This window comes from Chelonia mydas, chromosome 24 (genome assembly GCF_015237465.2).
Source record: "Chelonia mydas isolate rCheMyd1 chromosome 24, rCheMyd1.pri.v2, whole genome shotgun sequence".
Lineage (NCBI taxonomy): Eukaryota > Metazoa > Chordata > Testudines > Cheloniidae > Chelonia > Chelonia mydas.
Window position 1 is genome coordinate 17,737,488 of NC_051264.2, and position 16,328 is coordinate 17,753,815.

At 68.5% G+C, this 16,328-nt stretch overlaps 1 protein-coding gene across 4 annotated transcripts; it reads left to right on the forward strand.

Annotated features, from left to right (window-relative positions):
* The first annotated feature begins 4,588 nt into the window (after positions 1–4,588).
* On the forward strand, positions 4,589–13,250 carry LOC119564181 (collagen alpha-1(I) chain). 4 transcript variants are annotated; one of them, XM_043535223.1, is made up of 8 exons: positions 4,590–5,000; positions 5,192–5,308; positions 5,843–5,986; positions 8,727–8,870; positions 9,248–9,382; positions 9,601–9,753; positions 10,411–10,585; positions 10,625–13,250. In XM_043535223.1, exons 5-8 carry the CDS (start codon positions 9,262–9,264, stop codon positions 12,129–12,131), a joined length of 1,956 nt encoding a protein of 651 aa, XP_043391158.1. In that variant the 5' UTR covers positions 4,590–5,000; positions 5,192–5,308; positions 5,843–5,986; positions 8,727–8,870; positions 9,248–9,261; the 3' UTR covers positions 12,132–13,250. The 4 variants fall into 4 exon arrangements, with proteins under 4 accessions (XP_043391155.1, XP_043391157.1, XP_043391158.1 ...); XM_043535220.1 differs by having other exon boundaries at positions 4,589–5,000; positions 10,411–13,250; XM_043535222.1 differs by lacking the exon at positions 5,843–5,986 and having other exon boundaries at positions 4,589–5,000; positions 10,411–13,250.
* Positions 13,251–16,328: the final 3,078 nt, after the last annotated feature.

Consider the following 16,328-nt stretch of genomic DNA (forward strand, 5'->3'; position numbering starts at 1 on the left):
AGCGCAGGGGGGCGGGTCGCATTCTGCAGGGCTCAAGAAGGGGTTTTTGTTGGCCGGCTGGAGTCAGGGCCTTTTCTTTTTCCTTGCCCTGGGAGCATCCACGCTCAGCCCCCCCAGGAGAGGGGATACGGCTGGCGGGGCTCCTGCCCTGAGCTCCTCCAGGGACATCCTCTGCTGGCGGCCGGCCCGCTTGGGTGCTAGATCCAGCCTTGCACCAGTTGTGGGGCTGGGAAGGAATTCTCCCGCCAACTCGGACTGATGCACCTGACCTCTCCCCCAGTCTAGCCCCTGGACCCCACTCCCCTCCCAGAGCCGGGGAGAGAACCCAGGCGTCCTGGCGCCCAGTCGCTCCCTGCTCTAACCACTAGACCCCACTCCCCTCCCAGAGCCAGGGAGAGAACCCAGGCGTCCGGACTCTCATTTCCACGTGACCATGCTGCTTTTAGGGGGAGTTCTGCCTGCCCCCCACCCCTGGGGCTTCTAGCTGGCTCTTTCCTTCCCCCCAGAGGAGATGCCAGCATCTGCAGGGCTGAGGGCTAGGAAGGGCCAGCCCACCTTCCTGGCCGCTCACTGGTTTATGGCCAGATGCCCTGACTCAGCCAGTGGCCAGGGATGAGGGCGGCCGCTCGCAGTTCATTTTCTGGCCTGTCTCCCTTTCCCAAACATCTGCCCACGTAGCCATCACAGGGCTTCCTGATCAGGCTCTCACCCTCTGGCGCATAGGGGGGAGTTTCTGCAATATCCATGAGGCCCACCTGTGCCTCAGTTTCCCTGTGTACTCTGCGTGGTTATGCGGGGGAGGCAGGAGGGTTATGGCTCCTCTGGGGCACACAGCAAGACTCAGGTGTGGGGGGAGCTGGGCTGCCGTGAATGGGGTCCTTAAGGAACCCCCCATCGATGCAGCATCCCAAAGAGCTGAGGGAAAAGCCCCCCTGCCCAGACAGAAGGAGGTTCCCCCACCCCTCCCAGCAGGGCGGCTGAGCATCCCCACCCGCTGGAGTGAGATGGGACCAGCAGGGGCTAAAAGGGGGCAGCTGCTCTCCCCCAGCACCGAAGCGGGCCGAGAGCGACAGAACCCACCATGGCTCTGAAAAGCCGGGGGGATCCGACGTCCTCTGGCCGCGCTCCTCCCCAGCCGGGCTGCTCACGCCTCTGGGCTTGCGCTGGGCGTCTGTTTGGGGCACAGGGCGATGGGAGCCGGGGGTGCAGACCCAGCAGGTGGAAAGGGGACCCCCCCCCCCCGTCACAATGCACAGGAACTGAACAGGGAGGGGAGGAAAAGCAGGTACCGGAGCTGGCGGGGGCTGGTGGGTCACGGGTGTAAATCAGCAGGGCCAGGCCACAGTCACATCAATAGGGCCTGGCCCCAGCCAGGCTCCTGCATTCCTGGGGAGGGCTGGGGAAAGTCCTGGCTGGCTGCACGTGGGAGAGACGCAGGCCGGAGCCGGGGCCCGAGGCAGGAGCCGAGTGTAAACAGCAGGGACGGCAGGGCTGGGGTGACGGTACTGAAGGGTGTTTGGATGTGGCAGGAGCCATGTGCCAGCGCCCAGGGCTAGTAGCCCGGGGGCCTGAGCTCACGGGGGAAGAGCTGGGAGCAGAGACTGGGGCCCAGAGATGGCTGGGGGAAGTCATGCAGCTCCAGTGCTCTGTTTAGTGCCACTGCAAGGCAGCCAGCTCTGGGGAGGAGCCGTGGAAGGTGGCAAAGGGGAAGAGGAACCATGCTCCTCGGGGAGCTGGTAATGGAACGGCAGCGTGTCTCCCCAGAGGGTGAAATCAACCGGGCGATAAATCATAGCAGCGGAGGTGCTGCGGGGAGCCGGGGCCAGAACCCAGAGAGGGAGAAAGAACGACAGCGTGGATTTATTAGGAGCTCCATTTTTCAAGAGTCTGCAGAGAGACACCCCCCCCCCCACGGTGACCCACTAGACCCCACTTCCGTCCCAGAGCTGGAGCTAGAACCCAGGAGTCCTAACTCCCAGCCCTCCTGCTCTAACCACTAGCCCCCACTCCCCTCCCAGAGCCTGGTAGAGAACCCGGGCGTCCTGACCCCCAGCCAGAGGGTGGCTGGAACGCCCCCAGGCTCTCCCATGCAGGGGGAGGACTCCAGTGACTCAGGCCTGCTGGTGGAGTCCCATGTCCTGCCCCAGTTTCAGTGACCTGGTGAGGGTGCCCCGGGCAGGGGTGAGGCTGTTATTGTCTGGCTCTGGCTAGGGTGACAGCTCCCACCTGCTCAACGTGGGGCACAGACTCATGCTGGGGATAAAAGGGCCCGCTGCCCTGGGAGGGGTGAGAGAACCCAGGCATCCTGGGGCCCAGCCCCACCCTGTTCTAACCACTAGGCCCCACTCCCCTCCCAGGGCCGGGGAGAGAACCCAGGAGTCCTGAATCTCATCCCCCACCCACTTCTAGCCCTGGTGTGGTGGGATTACAGAGAGAGCAAGAGAGGGGTCTTTGAGACAGAGGAAACCCTGTGATACCTGCACTGGTTCACCAACCTCCTCCTTGAGGCTGGGCACCAGGACTCCTGGGCTCTATCCCCGGCTCTGGGAGGGGAGTGGGGGCTCAAGGTTAGAGCAGGGTGGGGCTGGGCCCCAGGACTCCTGGGTTCTATTCCCAGGTCTGGGAGAGGAGTGGGGTCTAGTGGTTAGATCGGGCGGGGGGCTGGGAGCTCCATCTGCAGGACTCCTGGGCTCTATCTGCAGCTATGGGACGGGGAGTGGGGGCTGGCGGTTAGAGCAGGGTGGGGCTGGGAGCCAGGACTCCTGGGTTCTCTCCCCAGCTCTGGGAGGGGAGTGGGGGCTGGTGGTTAGATCGGGCAGGGGTGCTGAGAGCCAGGACTCCAGTCTTATGTTCTTCGTCTCTGGCCCCATCTTTGTGTCTCTCTTTCTTTCCTTCCCTGCCCCTCAGGAGCTCTCTGGGGCCGGTCCCTACCCCTGTGTCACATCGGGAGTTGGGGCGGGGGGGTCACAACTCAGCCCCCTAGGAAGAGCAGGGAGCAATGAATAGCACAGAGAATGTCTCCACCCCTCTTTCCTTCCATCCCTCGCTCACGTTTTCCATCCCAGCTGCCCCCCACCTGCCCCGGCCGGCCTGGCCGGATTCCCCAAGCCTGCGCCACCCGCCCAGCTCCCCTTTTTCCAGCGGGATGCGCCTGGCATCCATCCCATCCCAGCCGTGCACCCCGCCCGCTCCGGGCCCCGTCCGCGCTCACACGAGCTAATTACCCCCTGGCCGTTCGGCGTCGCTGGCAAACAGCTGGCTGGGTGCCCACGGTGGATCTGCCCTGTGGGTGGCACCCACCGAGGGGCAGGGCCCCAGAGTGGGTATTTAGGGGGTGATTAGAGGCAGCTCTCGGGCTTGGCGGTGAAGGACAGACGGACACAGGACGGGCGACAGGAGCACCCGACATTTCTCACCATGGCCTGGGCTCTGGCGCTAATTCGGCTGCTGGCGCTGGTAGCTCCAGGTAAAGGAGCCCCGGGGGGCAGGGGTGGAACCGACCAGGAGGGCCAGGCTGGCTGGGGTGGGGGGAAATCAGGATGCCTGGGTTCTGTTCCCAGCTGCTCTCGGAAGAGTGACCGAGCCTTGGAGTTCCCGTCTGTGAAATGGGGCAAAGGACCCTGCCGTTGGTTGCATTGGAAGATCTCCTGGGGAGGGCCTGTCTCTCGTGGTGTGTCCGTGCAGTGCCCAGCGTGGTCCCCATCTCTGTCCGGGGCCCGTGCAGCGCCCAGCGTGGTCCCCATCTCTGTCCGGGGTCCGTGCAGCGCCCAGCGTGGTCCCCATCTCTGTCCGGGGTCCGTGCAGCGCCCAGCGTGGTCCCCATCTCTGTCCGGGGTCCGTGCAGCGCCCAGTGTGGTCCCCATCTCTGTCCGGGGTCCGTGCAGCGCCCAGCGTGGTCCCCATCTCTGTCCGGGGTCCATACAGCGCCCAGCACAATAGGCTCCGATCTCTGTCCAGAGTCCATGCAGCCATGGGGGCCCCAGTCTCTGTCCAGCATCCGTGCAGCCATGGGGGCCCCGGTCTCTGCCCAGGGTCCATGCAGCGATGGGGGTCCCGGTCTCTGTCCAGGGTCCGTGCAGCCGTGGGGGCCCCGGTCTCTGTCCAGGGTCCGTGCAGCCGTGGGGCCCCCAGTCTCTGTCCAGGGTCCGTGCAGCTCCTGACGCGACGAGACCTCAGTGGCACTCAGGTGTCCATTCAGCACCCTGGTCACAGGTGGGGTCTGTGCAGCACAGTGGTGGGGGGGGGTCCCCAAACTTTTGATATGGTTGGGGGAGGTGAGGAGGAGGGACGAGAAATCCTCCCCTAGCATTGATAGGTCCGTGGGCCTGTAAGGGACAATCCTGACCCGGGGGGGGGCGGAGGGGGGGGGGGGGTTGGGCTGCAGGGGAAGGACCCCAGCCCAAGCTGAGGGCTTGTTAGCCTCCCCCACGCAGCTGTGTGGTTAGCGACTCCCTCACCTCAGCCGGGTTTCCAAGCTCTTGGAGTGGGGGCTTTAGGGGCGTCAACGGGAGCTGAGGTGGGGGTGGGGGGGGGACAAGAAAGCCCAGCTCCAGGTGATCCCAAAACACCTGGGAAACACTCATGGCAAAAATCCTCTCGGAATTGGGGCTGTGCGGATCGGCTCACCCATTATGCAGGTGGGGAAACCGAGGCACGGGGCAGCATCCCTGAAAGGCCAGGGGAGGCACCAACCATGACTGAGAGCCATAGATAGAACCCAGGAGTCCTGGCTTCTGCCCCGCAACCACTAGACCCCACTCCCCTCCCACAGCTGGGGACAGAACTTATCCCATCCCCCCCCTCCCCCCCCCAGCCAGCCGGTCCCACGCCCTGGGACCGGATCAGGGTCAGCGCCCCCTAGTGGGGAAAGGCCCCGTGCCCCATTCCCTGAGCAGCCCTGCTCGGAGGCTTCGGGGTGGCCCCACCCCAGGAACAGGCTGCCCCGGATCCCAGATAAACACCCCAGCGTCGCCTCTCACCCCCTCCGGGGGGTGAAACTGGTACAATGTTCCCAGAGCGCAGGAACAGAACTTGCAAAAACAGACCTACCCCATTCCTAGCCCCTGTCCCGGACTCCTGGGTTCTCTCCCCGGCTCTGGGCGGGGAGTGGGGTCTAGTGCTTAGAGGCGGCGGGGCTGGGAGCCCGGACTCCTGGGTTCCTGGCTCTGAGGTCCTGTCTCTCTCCCCCCAGCCGCCTGCCTGCAGTGCAAATCCTGCCACGGGGAGTTTGGGTGCTCGGTGGAGACAGAAGTGAGGTGCCGCGAGGGGGAATCCAGCTGCCGGACAGCTGTGCGCAGCGCCGCCGTGTGTGAGTCCGGGGGGGCTGGGCGGCCCTCCCCGGGCTGGGGGCGGGGGCGGCTCGTGGGCGCTGGGGGAGGGGGGTAAAGTTACAGCATTATATCACAGCCTGTAAAGTCTGAGGGGAGTGGGGGGCACTGGGGGGCAGGGGGCATGCACGGTGGGGGGGCATTGGGGGAATACAGGGTGGGGGCAGGGGGCATGCACGGTGGGGGGGCACTGGGGGAATGCAGGGTGGGGGGCATTAGGGGCATACAGGGTAGGGGCAGGGACATGCAAAGGGATGTGGGGGGCATATAGACCCAGCTAAAATCTGGGGGGGTCCATGGTCTCGAGGAGCGGGGTAACTGCCCCCCTTGCCCTATAGGAACGGTGTCTCCTGGGGGGGGGGGAGGTTTCGGGCGCGGGGTGCCCTATTAGGGGGGAGCCAGGCGGGTTTTTGGGGTATCCTGGCTGGGGGGGGAGAGGGGCTGCCCTGGAGTGGGGGGGTTCTGTGAAGGGGCCCAGGCAGGTTCTCACCAGTGCCCCCCCCCGCCCCCCGCAGCCTTCCTGCGCTTCCAGGCCGTGTCCAAGGGCTGCGCTCGCCGCTCGCGGCCGGACGAGGCGCTGGAGCTGAGCTCGCACCTGCTGGCGCTGGCCTACCGCGCCCGGCACTGCCAGGGGGACCGCTGCAACGCCGCCAGCCTGGGTGAGCCCCCCTTGCGCCCCCCCGGGCCCTGCACCCCCAGCTCCCTGCCCCGCGGGCCCCCCTGCCCCCCCCTGCGCCCGGCACTGCCAGGGGGACCGCTGCAACGCCGCCAGCCTGGGTGAGCCCCCCTTGTGCCCCCCCCGGGCCCTGCACCCCCAGCTCCCTGCCCCGCGGGCCCCCCTGCACCCCCCCCGCGCCCGGCACTGCCAGGGGGACCGCTGCAACGCCGCCAGCCTGGGTGAGCCCCCCTTGTGCCCCCCGGGCCCTGCACCCCCAGCTCCCTGCCCCGCGGGCCCCCCTGCCCCCCCCGCGCCCGGCACTGCCAGGGGGACCGCTGCAACGCCGCCAGCCTGGGTGAGCCCCCCTTGCGCCCCCCCCTGGCCCTGCACCCCCAGCTCCCTGCCCCGCGGGCCCCCCTGCCCCCCCCCCCGCGCCCGGCACTGCCAGGGGGACCGCTGCAACGCCGCCAGCCTGGGTGAGCCCCCCTTGTGCCCCCCCCGGGCCCTGCACCCCCAGCTCCCTGCCCCGCGGGCCCCCCTGCCCCCCCCGCCACCGCTGCAACGCCGCCAGCCTGGGTGAGCCCCCCTTGCGCCCCTCCGGGCCCTGCACCCCCAGCTCCCTGCCCCGCGGGCCCCCCTGCCCCCCCCGCGCCCGGCACTGCCAGGGGGACCGCTGCAACGCCGCCAGCCTGGGTGAGCCCCCCTTGCGCCCCCCCGGGCCCTGCACCCCCAGCTCCCTGCCCCGCGGGCCCCCCTGCCCCCCCCGCGCCCGGCACTGCCAGGGGGACCGCTGCAACGCCGCCAGCCTGGGTGAGCCCCCCCTGCGCCCCCCCCTGGCCCTGCACCCCCAGCTCCCTGCCCCGCGGGCCCCCCTGCCCCCCCCCCCCGCGCCCGGCACTGCCAGGGGGACCGCTGCAACGCCGCCAGCCTGGGTGAGCCCCCCTTGTGCCCCCCCGGGCCCTGCACCCCCAGCTCCCTGCCCCGCGGGCCCCCCCGCACCCCTCCGCGCCCGGCACTGCCAGGGGGACCGCTGCAACGCCGCCAGCCTGGGTGAGCCCCCCTTGTGCCCCCCCCGGGCCCTGCACCTCCAGCTCCCCGCCCCGCGGGCCCCCCTGCACCCCCCCCCCGCGCCCGTCACTGCCAGGGGGACCGCTGCAACGCCGCCAGCCTGGGTGAGCCCCCCTTGTGCCCCCCCCCGGGCCCTGCACCCCCAGCTCCCTGCCCCGCGGGCCCCCTTGCCCCCCCCCCCGCGCCCGGCACTGCCAGGGGGACCGCTGCAACGCCGCCAGCCTGGGTGAGCCCCCCTTGGGCCCCCCGGGCCCTGCACCCCCAGCTCCCTGCCCCGCGGGCCCCCCTGCACCCCCCGCGCCCGGCACTGCCAGGGGGACCGCTGCAACGTCGCCAGCCTGGGTGAGCCCCCCTTGTGCCCCCCCCGGGCCCTGCACCCCCAGCTCCCTGCCCCGCGGGCCCCCTTGCCCCCCCCCCGCGCCCGGCACTGCCAGGGGGACCGCTGCAACGCCGCCAGCCTGGGTGAGCCCCCCTTGGGCCCCCCGGGCCCTGCACCCCCAGCTCCCTGCCCCGCGGGCCCCCCTGCACCCCCCCCGCGCCCGGCACTGCCAGGGGGACCGCTGCAACGCCGCCAGCCTGGGTGAGCCCCCCTTGTGCCCCCCCGGCCCTGCACCCCCAGCTCCCTGCCCCGCGGGCCCCCCTGCACCCCCCGCGCCCGGCACTGCCAGGGGGACCGCTGCAACGCCGCCAGCCTGGGTGAGCCCCCCTTGTGCCCCCCCGGGCCCTGCACCCACAGTGCCCCCCAGCACCCTGACCCGCGGGACCCCATGCACCCCCCATGCCTAGCACTGCCAGGGGGGTGGCTGCAACGCCCCAAGCCTCGGTGAGCCCCCTTGCACCCCACCCCATGCACCCCCAGTGTCCCACCGGACCCTGCCCCCCAGTGCCCGGCACTGCCTGGGGGTCGACTGCAATGCCCCAAGTGTCAGTGAGTGACCCCGCCCCCCCTGGAGCCCCCCGCACTCCCCAGTGCCCTGCCTGCCCCCCGTGGTTCCACCCCCAAGCTCCCCCACCCCCTGCACCCCCACCCATCCCCGATCCCCCCCACTACCCGTGCTCTCCTTGCACCCAACCCTTCTCCCCTGTCCCTGTCCCCACCCCTGCAGCCCCACCACCTGCCCCCCAGCACCTGGCACTGCCAGGGTCAGCTGCAATGCCCCAAGCTTTGCCGGTGAGCCCCCCAGTGCTCCCACCCTGCCCCCTAAATCTCCTGTGTCCCCCACCCTGCATCCCCCTCACCCTTCCTGCCTGCAGCTCTACCCCCCCAGCACCTGCTACCCTGCACCCCCAGCACCCCCACCCTGCACCCCCATGTCCCCCGACCTGCGACCCCACCCTCTGCAGCCCTCGTGCCCTTCCCACCTGCAGCCCTGCACCCCTCGCCCCCCTGATCCCCCAGTGTCCCCAGCTGCCTTTCTTTCAGTCCACCTGCAACGCGCCTCCCCAGTGCCCCCCACCATTCCCCCAGTCCCCTGCCCCCACCCCGCCTGCAGCCCTGCCCCCGAGTGCCCCCACCCGCATCCCCAGTGCCCCACCCCACCCTGCCCCCACCCAGCACATCCCCCTGCCAGTCCTACTGCCCCTCCGAATCCCCAGTGCCCCTCACATCCCACCCTGACCCCATAGTGAGAGTTGCCCCTGCCCCCACTGACCCCTCCCGTCTCTCCCTACAGCCCCAGAGCCGGCCACCCCCAACCAACTGAGCTGCCATGCCTGCACCTCCCAGGGCGCCTGGTGCCCCCTCTCCGCCCGCACCCAGCTGGGGTGCACCGGGGCACAGGACCAGTGCCTGGACCTGGACATCACCGGCACCCTGGGTAAGGAGGGCAAAGGGGGGGCGGGAGGGAGGGACGGCTGGCTGGGGGTATGAGAGATGGGGAATGATGGGGAGGGGAGAACAGGAGGCGGTGGGGGTGTAGCTGGGGGAGGGGAGAAGAGAACTGGAGGTGCTGGGGGGGAAGCAGGGGGGGAGGGGAGAAGCGGAGGCCCTGCGCGGGGGGGGGAGGAAGGCAGTGGGGGGAGGGGAAGCTGCGGGAGGGGAGCAGCAGAGGCCCTGGGGGTGAGGGGGAGGGGGAGCTGGGGGAGGGGAGAAGCAGAGGCCTTGGTGGGGGAGGAAGGTAGAGGGGGAGGGGAGAACCGGAGTGCTGGGGGTGGGGGTTGAACATCCCTGATGCCCCCCCCCCCCCCCCCCCAGGTGAGTTCACCAACATGAAGCTGAAGGGCTGCGCCAGCCTCCCACGCTGCCAGGACGGGCTGGGCTTCTACGCAGGCACCCGCGCCATCCATGCCCGCTGCTGCGACACGCCCCTCTGCAACCACCTGGACACAGGTACCCGCCGGGGGAGATGGGCCCAGGGGGCTGAGCCCGGGGCGGGGAGGAGGCGGGATACCAGGGTAGATGGGCCCAGGGGGCTGAGCCCGGGGCGGGGAGGAGGCGGGATACCAGGGTAGATGGGCCCAGGGGGCTGATCGGGGGGGGGGGAGGGGTTGGGGGTTGGGGGTTTCAGGCCCAGAAGCTCATGAATTCCCTCCCCCCCCCCGCCCCAGATTTCCTCGTAGAGGGCGAGCCGCACAACGGGCTGCGGTGCTACAGCTGCGTGGACGAGGACGGTGTCGGCTGCACCAGCAACTCGAGCTCCATGGTGCCCTGCATGGGGCACCACACCATGTGTCTGGAGGGGATCGGCCGCAGCCGCACCGGTGAGTGGGACACGGGACCTGTCCCCGCTGGGGGGGGCCGGCTCCCATCCAGCCCCGGGGCGGGGACTGTGACACCGAGTCTGTCCCATCCAGGGGGCGCCAGCTCCCATCCGGCCCCGGGGCGGGGACTGGGACACGGGGCCTGACTCCTCCGGGGGGCGCCGGCTCCCATCCGGCCCCGGGGCGGGGACTGGGACACGGGGCCTGACTCCTCCGGGGGGCGCCGGCTCCCATCCGGCCCCGGGGCAGGGACTGGGACACGGGGTCTGTCCCCTCCAGGGGGCGCCGGCTCTCATCTGGTCCCGGGGCAGGGACTGGCTGGCTCAGGGGGGCCGGGACTGGGACACGGGGCCTGACTCCTCCAGGAGGGGCCGGCTCCCATCCGGCCCTGGGGCGGGGACTGGGACACGGGGCCTGACTCCTTCGGGGGGGGCCGGCTCCCATCCAGCCCCGGGGCGGGGACTGGGACACGGGGTCTGTCCCCTCCAGGGGGCGCCGGCTCCCATCCGGCCCCGGGGCGGGGACTGGCTGGCTCAGGGGGGCGGGGACTGGGACACGGGGCCTGTCCTCTCCGGGGGGGGGCGGCTCCCGTCCGGCCCCGGGGCGGGGGGCTGGCTGGCTCTGGGGAATCCTGACCCTTTGCCCTCCTGCCTGCAGGTGGCGCCGATTCAGGCCTGGTGACCTTTAAGGGCTGCGCCACCCCGGCCATGTGCCAGAGCTCGCTGCTGGCCCTGGTGCAGGAGCTGGACGAGGCCGAGGTCTATTGCTGCACCGGGAGCCTCTGCAACACCCGCATCATGGACGGGCGGGTGGCCGAGGGGCGGCCCAGCCACCCCACCCCCGCCGGCCCCGTGACACGCCTCCCCCCCGCCCCCACCCCCGAGCCAGACTGCATCCTGGAGGAAGACGAGGAGGAGGAGGACGTGGTCCCCGTTGCCGGGGGCCACCCTCCGTTGGCAGGGAGCCACGGCGACCGGGAGGCGGAGACCACCAAGAGTTCCGAAGGGCGGGGCTTGGAGGAGGGAGGGGCCTTTGCCGCCGGGGACCACGCCGTGGTGCCGACAGGCGGACCGGGTGTCACCCCGCCCCCCGGCCACGTGGCGACAGGCGGCCACGGGACCGCGTCTGCCGAAGGCCGCGACAACGCCGGCTCCAGGGACAACGCCTTCAGCGCGGGAGGGGTCTTTTCCGAGAGCAACGCCCCGCGGCCGACGGGCATCCCTCCCCCCGATCCCGCGGCTACAGGCGGCCCCGCTGCCGTCGTCCTGGAGGGGAGCAGCCGCTCGGAGCCCGGCACCACCGAGACACCGGAGAACGCCCGGGAGACTCCAGCGGGCGCCGGCCTGGCCCACGCAGAGGAGGAGGAAGAGGAGTGCGAGGAAGAAACCAATTACTCTGCCCGGGACCACATTACTGGTGAGGCCTTTGCCTCCGCCAGCGAGTCCCCGCGGCTGGACCACAGAGACGGCTCTACCGAGGCATCATCCCACATCAGAGCCACCACAGGTCTCGGTGCCAGGGTCTTCGTTGCCGAAAGAGATGGCCACAGCTCTGCCGATTCACTGTCCGGTGCCGGCAGCGCCACGGTGAGCCCCAGCGACGGGGTCGTTGCCGAAGGAGCTGGCCATGGCGCCACCAGTTCACCATCTCTCTTTGCCACAGGCAGCTCCGGCACCGAAAGTCGCACCGGGTCAGCCAGAGAGAGCTTCGTGGCCGAGGGCAGCGCCACCTCGGCCCCTGACCGCTCAGCCGCGGCCTCTGGTGAGGCCCGCAGCACCGACGGCCCGACTCCCGGCTCCCCCGGCAACCGGATCGACGCCGTAGCCCACATCCCCTATCTCGCCACCAGGCAGAATGAGAGCTTCTCTGAGGACAAGGAGGGAGGTTCCAGCCAGCCCAGCACCACTGCGACCAGCCCCACCAGCACCGTCCTGGCCCCCGGAGGAGCCAGTGCCGGGTCCCACCGGGGGAAGAACAAGACCCTCTGCACCAAGCGCCCGGGAGTGGCTCTGGTCGACCACGGCCTGTCCTCCCATGACATGCCGGTGCAGGCCGGGCACGCCGCCCCTCCCAGCGCCCCAGCGACAGTCAGCAAGCCGGAGGGCTCGTTGGAGCGCACCGCGGGCGACCGGGACGGGCCAACCATCTCCTTCCCCATCACCGTGGAAACGCCCAACAACTCCCCGCGCGGTCCCCTGGGCAACGCCAGCGCCCCGGGGCTGGACCCGGTGGAGGGGCTTGAGAAGAACGCCAGCGGCTGGCTGTACACCAACACCCCGGGGAAGCCGCGCCCGCCCTACCCCAGCGGAGCCTCTGGCCTTGGCAGCTACCTTGGCCTCGTCACCCTCACGCTCCTGCTCACGGTACTGCTGCACTGAGCCCTGCGGGGAACCCAGGAGTCCGGGCTCCCAGCCCCCCTGCTCTAACCCACTAGACCCTGCCACTCCCTGCCCAGAGCCAGGGAGAGAACCCTGGCGTCCTGGCGTCGGTTCCACCCATTGCCACCATAGCATCCGGAGCCTGCAGCCGAGCGGAGGGAGAGCCCTGGCCCGTACCGGAGCCGGTCGCCTGAGTCCTTTTGCGCTTGCCTGAGGGCACATCTGTGAAAGTGACAGTACTGCCCCCTGCTGGCTGGAATCGAAACTGCTCCCCCTGTGTGTCATAGACCCCATATTGCTAGTGGCAGAGGGAGATTTCCCTCCTAGAACAGGGGGCTGGGAGCGCCGTAGTGGCTGCTGCTCCGAGGGGCCCTACCCACTCTATAGGTAGATATGTACAGATTGTCTCCAGCTGTAGACAGCCCTGTGATAGCTCCATTAACCCTTGAGATGCTGGAGGGTTTTTTTTTTTGCCTGTTAAAGGCCTGGATTGGAAGAGGGGGTGCTACACAACACAACACAACACAGCACAGCACTGCCAGACCGCACATCCATAGGGCCACACGGGCAGACAACATACAAACGTCCACACCCCCACACCCATACACACACACACACAATCCAAACACACGCACCTGGCAGACACACAAACACAAGTACACACGAGGCAGGCAGCGTGTCCAGACACACACACACACGAGTTTATTTTGCTATCTGTGAAGTCTCCTAGGGCTTAAATATTTATTCAAGAGGAACTTTATCCTATCAGACAACAGCCCCTGGGGATGGAGGGAGGGGGTCTCTCCCGTTTGCCCCCTTCCCCTTAGTGCCCCATGTTGCAGGGGAAAGGGGGTGGCGTGGTCTCACCCCTCAGCTGGTTGGCTGCCGATGGGGCCAGTTACTGCCCTGGGGGGGGTGGATTACCCACCACCCCCTCTCCCCCAGCATCGCCCCAGCCAGTTCAATGATCCCCCCTCCGAGTTGATGCTTAATTTATTGCTGTGTCCTTTGGCGCGGGGACGGGACCGGAGCCCGGCGCAGTCCGGCTCGGCTCCCCTCTGCTCTGCCCCCGCGGCGCCCCTTGCCTGCAGGGCGCCCAATAAAGACCTTTCCTTCCTATGCGTCGGCTGCCTTCGACTGACAGAGCCGGGGATGGGGCGAGGGAGGGTCCGTCCCCACCACCCCCCTGCTCGAAGACATTCCCCCCATCCCCCCTTTCCTCCGCCCTGCGGTCCCCCTTGTGCCCCCCCCCAGCTCCACTGATGCTGCTAGCGAGGGGTCCCCGGCCCTGGGCCGAGCCCCCTGAGCTTTCGGACTCTGCCCCTAGTAGGGGCCGTGGCAGCTCAGCAGCTAGATTAGTGGCCCTGGCTGAGTTTCAGGGGTTGGGTGGTTTGGGGGTTCCCATGAGACCCTGGACGGACACACACACCCCCACACCCAGGCTGGCTGATTGCTTCAGCCCTCCCCTCGCCTCCTTTGGCAAGAGCTGGCCCCGCAAGCGAGGGATGACTGAAGGGTTCCTGGAAAGGCAGAAGTGGGGGCTGATGAGCGAACCCAGGAGTCCTGGCCCCCAGCCAACCCCCGCTTTGACCCACTAGACCCCACTCCCCTCCCAGAGCTGGGGAGAGAACCCAGGAGTCCTGCCCCCCCAGCCCCCACACCCTCACTGGATCCCTATAGCTGGGCACATGGAGCCGGGATGTGAGTCGTCGGGGCTGGGCCGGGGCCAGGAGGGTTCCTGGGAGAGGCCGGGAGAAACCACCCCCACCCCAGCCTGCCATGGGGCACGGCCCTGGCTCGTCACCTGTGCCCCTCCGGGCACCCCGCCAGGTGGGGCCTGACCCTGCCGGCTGGCAGGATGCGGAGCAGGGGGAGCTGGGGGCACGCTATGGGGGGCTGCTCAGGGGATGGCAGAGGGCCATAGCAACTGTCTGAGACTGTGGGGGGCAGCAGGCACAGAGCCTGTGGGGAGAGGGCTCCTGGGGGGCTGCCAGGCAGCATGGGGGGCAGGGGGCTGGCACTGCTAGGCAGAGACTCAGTGGGGCAGGGATATTAGGGGGCACAGGAGGGACGATGCTGGGGGACAGTGGAAGGAGCCCCAGAGGGAGCCAAAAAAGGACCCTGCCCCCTGTCCCTGGGACACCACCTGGAGGGGGGCGGGGGCTGGGTTCCCAGGGTGGGGCAGCACGTGTGCAATGCCACAGTGGGGGGTAAGCGGGGGGGGGGGCAGATGGCACGTCAGGAATTCCCGGTGACTCAGTCTGACCTGGGTTTCGGGGAGGGGAGGGGCCTCTTGTAGGTGAGACGTCAGCCCTTTGGGAGGAGAACCCAAGAGTCCTGACTCCCAGCCCCACCCCCACTCTAACCATTAGACCCCCCCTGCCCTCCCAGAGCTGGGATTGACCCCAGAAGTCCTGGCTCCCAGCCCCCCTGCTGTAACCACTAGACCCCACTCCCCTCCCAGGGCCAGAGAGAGACCCCAGGAGTCCTGACTCCCAGCCCCACCCCCACTCTAACCATTAGACCCCCCCCCCCCCCAGAGCTGGGATTGACCCCAGAAGTCCTGGCTCCTAGCCCCCTGCTCTAACCACTAGACCCCACTCCCCTCCCCTCCCCTGGCCAGGGATAGAACCCAGGCATCCTGGTTCCCAGCCCGCCCCTGCTCTAGCCACTAGACCCCACTTCCCTCCCAGAATAGATGCGTTATGAGGTCACTGGCTGACCCGTCGCTTACCTCAACCCATCCTGGGCGCTTCCTTCTCCTTTCCTATTAGACCCACGTCACGGTGAGGCACACAGGCCTGGTCCCCTGGGGTGTGGAATGGGGCAGGACAGTTGGGGGAAGTTCTCCCCTCCCCTTTGCTTCCCAAATCTGGTCCTGGCTCCCCGGGGGCCTGTGTGGCAACTGGGGGGCTGATGGGACTCGCTTGTGGGCAGGGCCCCAGACTGGGCTGCAGGACACCTGGATCCTTGTCCCAGCTCTGCCACAAACTCCCCCTGTGACCGGGAGCAAAGGGCAGTATGCCCCTGCCTCAGTTTCCCCAGCTGTACAATGTGGTGTCTGTTTAGGCTGGGAGCTCCTGGGTGTGGGGTCTGCTTTCACCATGTGTCCCGGCAGCACCTGGAAGGATGGGCCAGCAATTTCAGTGGGGGGGGGTCTGTGTGTCTGGAACAATGGGGGGCCGCAATCTCTGTCGGGGGGTCTGTGCAGCACCTGGCACAACAGGGTCCGATCTCGGGCGGGGATCTGTGCTGCGGTTTATCCATCCGAGCCACATCCCTCCCAGCTTTCTCTGCACCAACCCTCCCACCAACCTGTCTAGCCCGTGGGTGGCACCGAAGCGTTGACCCCCATTGAACTCAAAGGCCCAAGCAACATGGTGGAGAAAAGCCCTCGGGGTTAAAGGCTCGTCAGCCCTCAGGTCTGCTGGGCGGGAGGCCGGGGAGCAGCTCCCCCCACGTGTTCCCCCGGCCAGACAACTGGTCCCCATTGAGCCAGGACCATGGGGCAGGGCAATGGGGCAGCCAGGCCAGAGGCTAAGGTCCCGTCCTTGGCTGGTCATTAAACCCCCAGCCACATTGGGCAAGTGACAAGCAACCAGCCACCCCGGACAGGGTCCCGGTGGGGAGGCGGAGGGGTGGGAAGCAGGGCTGTGTCTGGGGGGCAGGGGGCAAGTGGAGTTGGGGTGGGAAGCTGTGGGGGGATGGGAAGAGGTGCTGGGGGTTGGGCAGTGGGGCTGGTGGGAGTGGGCAGGGAGCTGTGGGGGAGGGGAAGTGGGGCTGGGGGCTTGGAAGTTGTGGGGGGATGGGAAGGGGTGAAATCGGGGCCGGGGGGGGCAGGACCGGGGCTAGTTTTGTCCAGCTCAGGACCCGGAAGTGGTTTGTGGGTTTTTTGTCTAATTCCTGTTCCCGGGTTCTGCTGAACACGAACCGATTTTTTGCTTGATAAAACAAGCTGGTTGGGGGGGGGGGGCACGGGGGCATTTGTGTGTGCGACAACCAGGATGTGTGTGTGTGTGTCAGCTGGGGTGTGTGTATGTGTGTGTGTGTGAGAGAGAGCTGGGGTGTGTGTGTGTGTGCAAACCACTGTGTGTGTGCGCACACGCAAGAGCCAGGATGTGTGTGTGTGTGAGAGAGAGAGCTGGTGTGTGTGTGTGTGTGTGTGCAAACCACTGTGTGTGTGCGCACACGCAAGAA

Coding starts and splice junctions, on each gene's coding strand:
- LOC119564181 (XM_043535220.1), top strand. CDS start 9,262: ATGAAGCTGAAGGGCTGCGCCAGCCTCCCACGCTGCCAGGACGGGCTG. Junction 9,383..9,600: donor CTGCAACCACCTGGACACAG/GTACCCGCCGGG, acceptor CCCCCGCCCCAG/ATTTCCTCGTAGAGGGCGAG. Junction 9,754..10,410: donor GATCGGCCGCAGCCGCACCG/GTGAGTGGGACA, acceptor TCCTGCCTGCAG/GTGGCGCCGATTCAGGCCTG.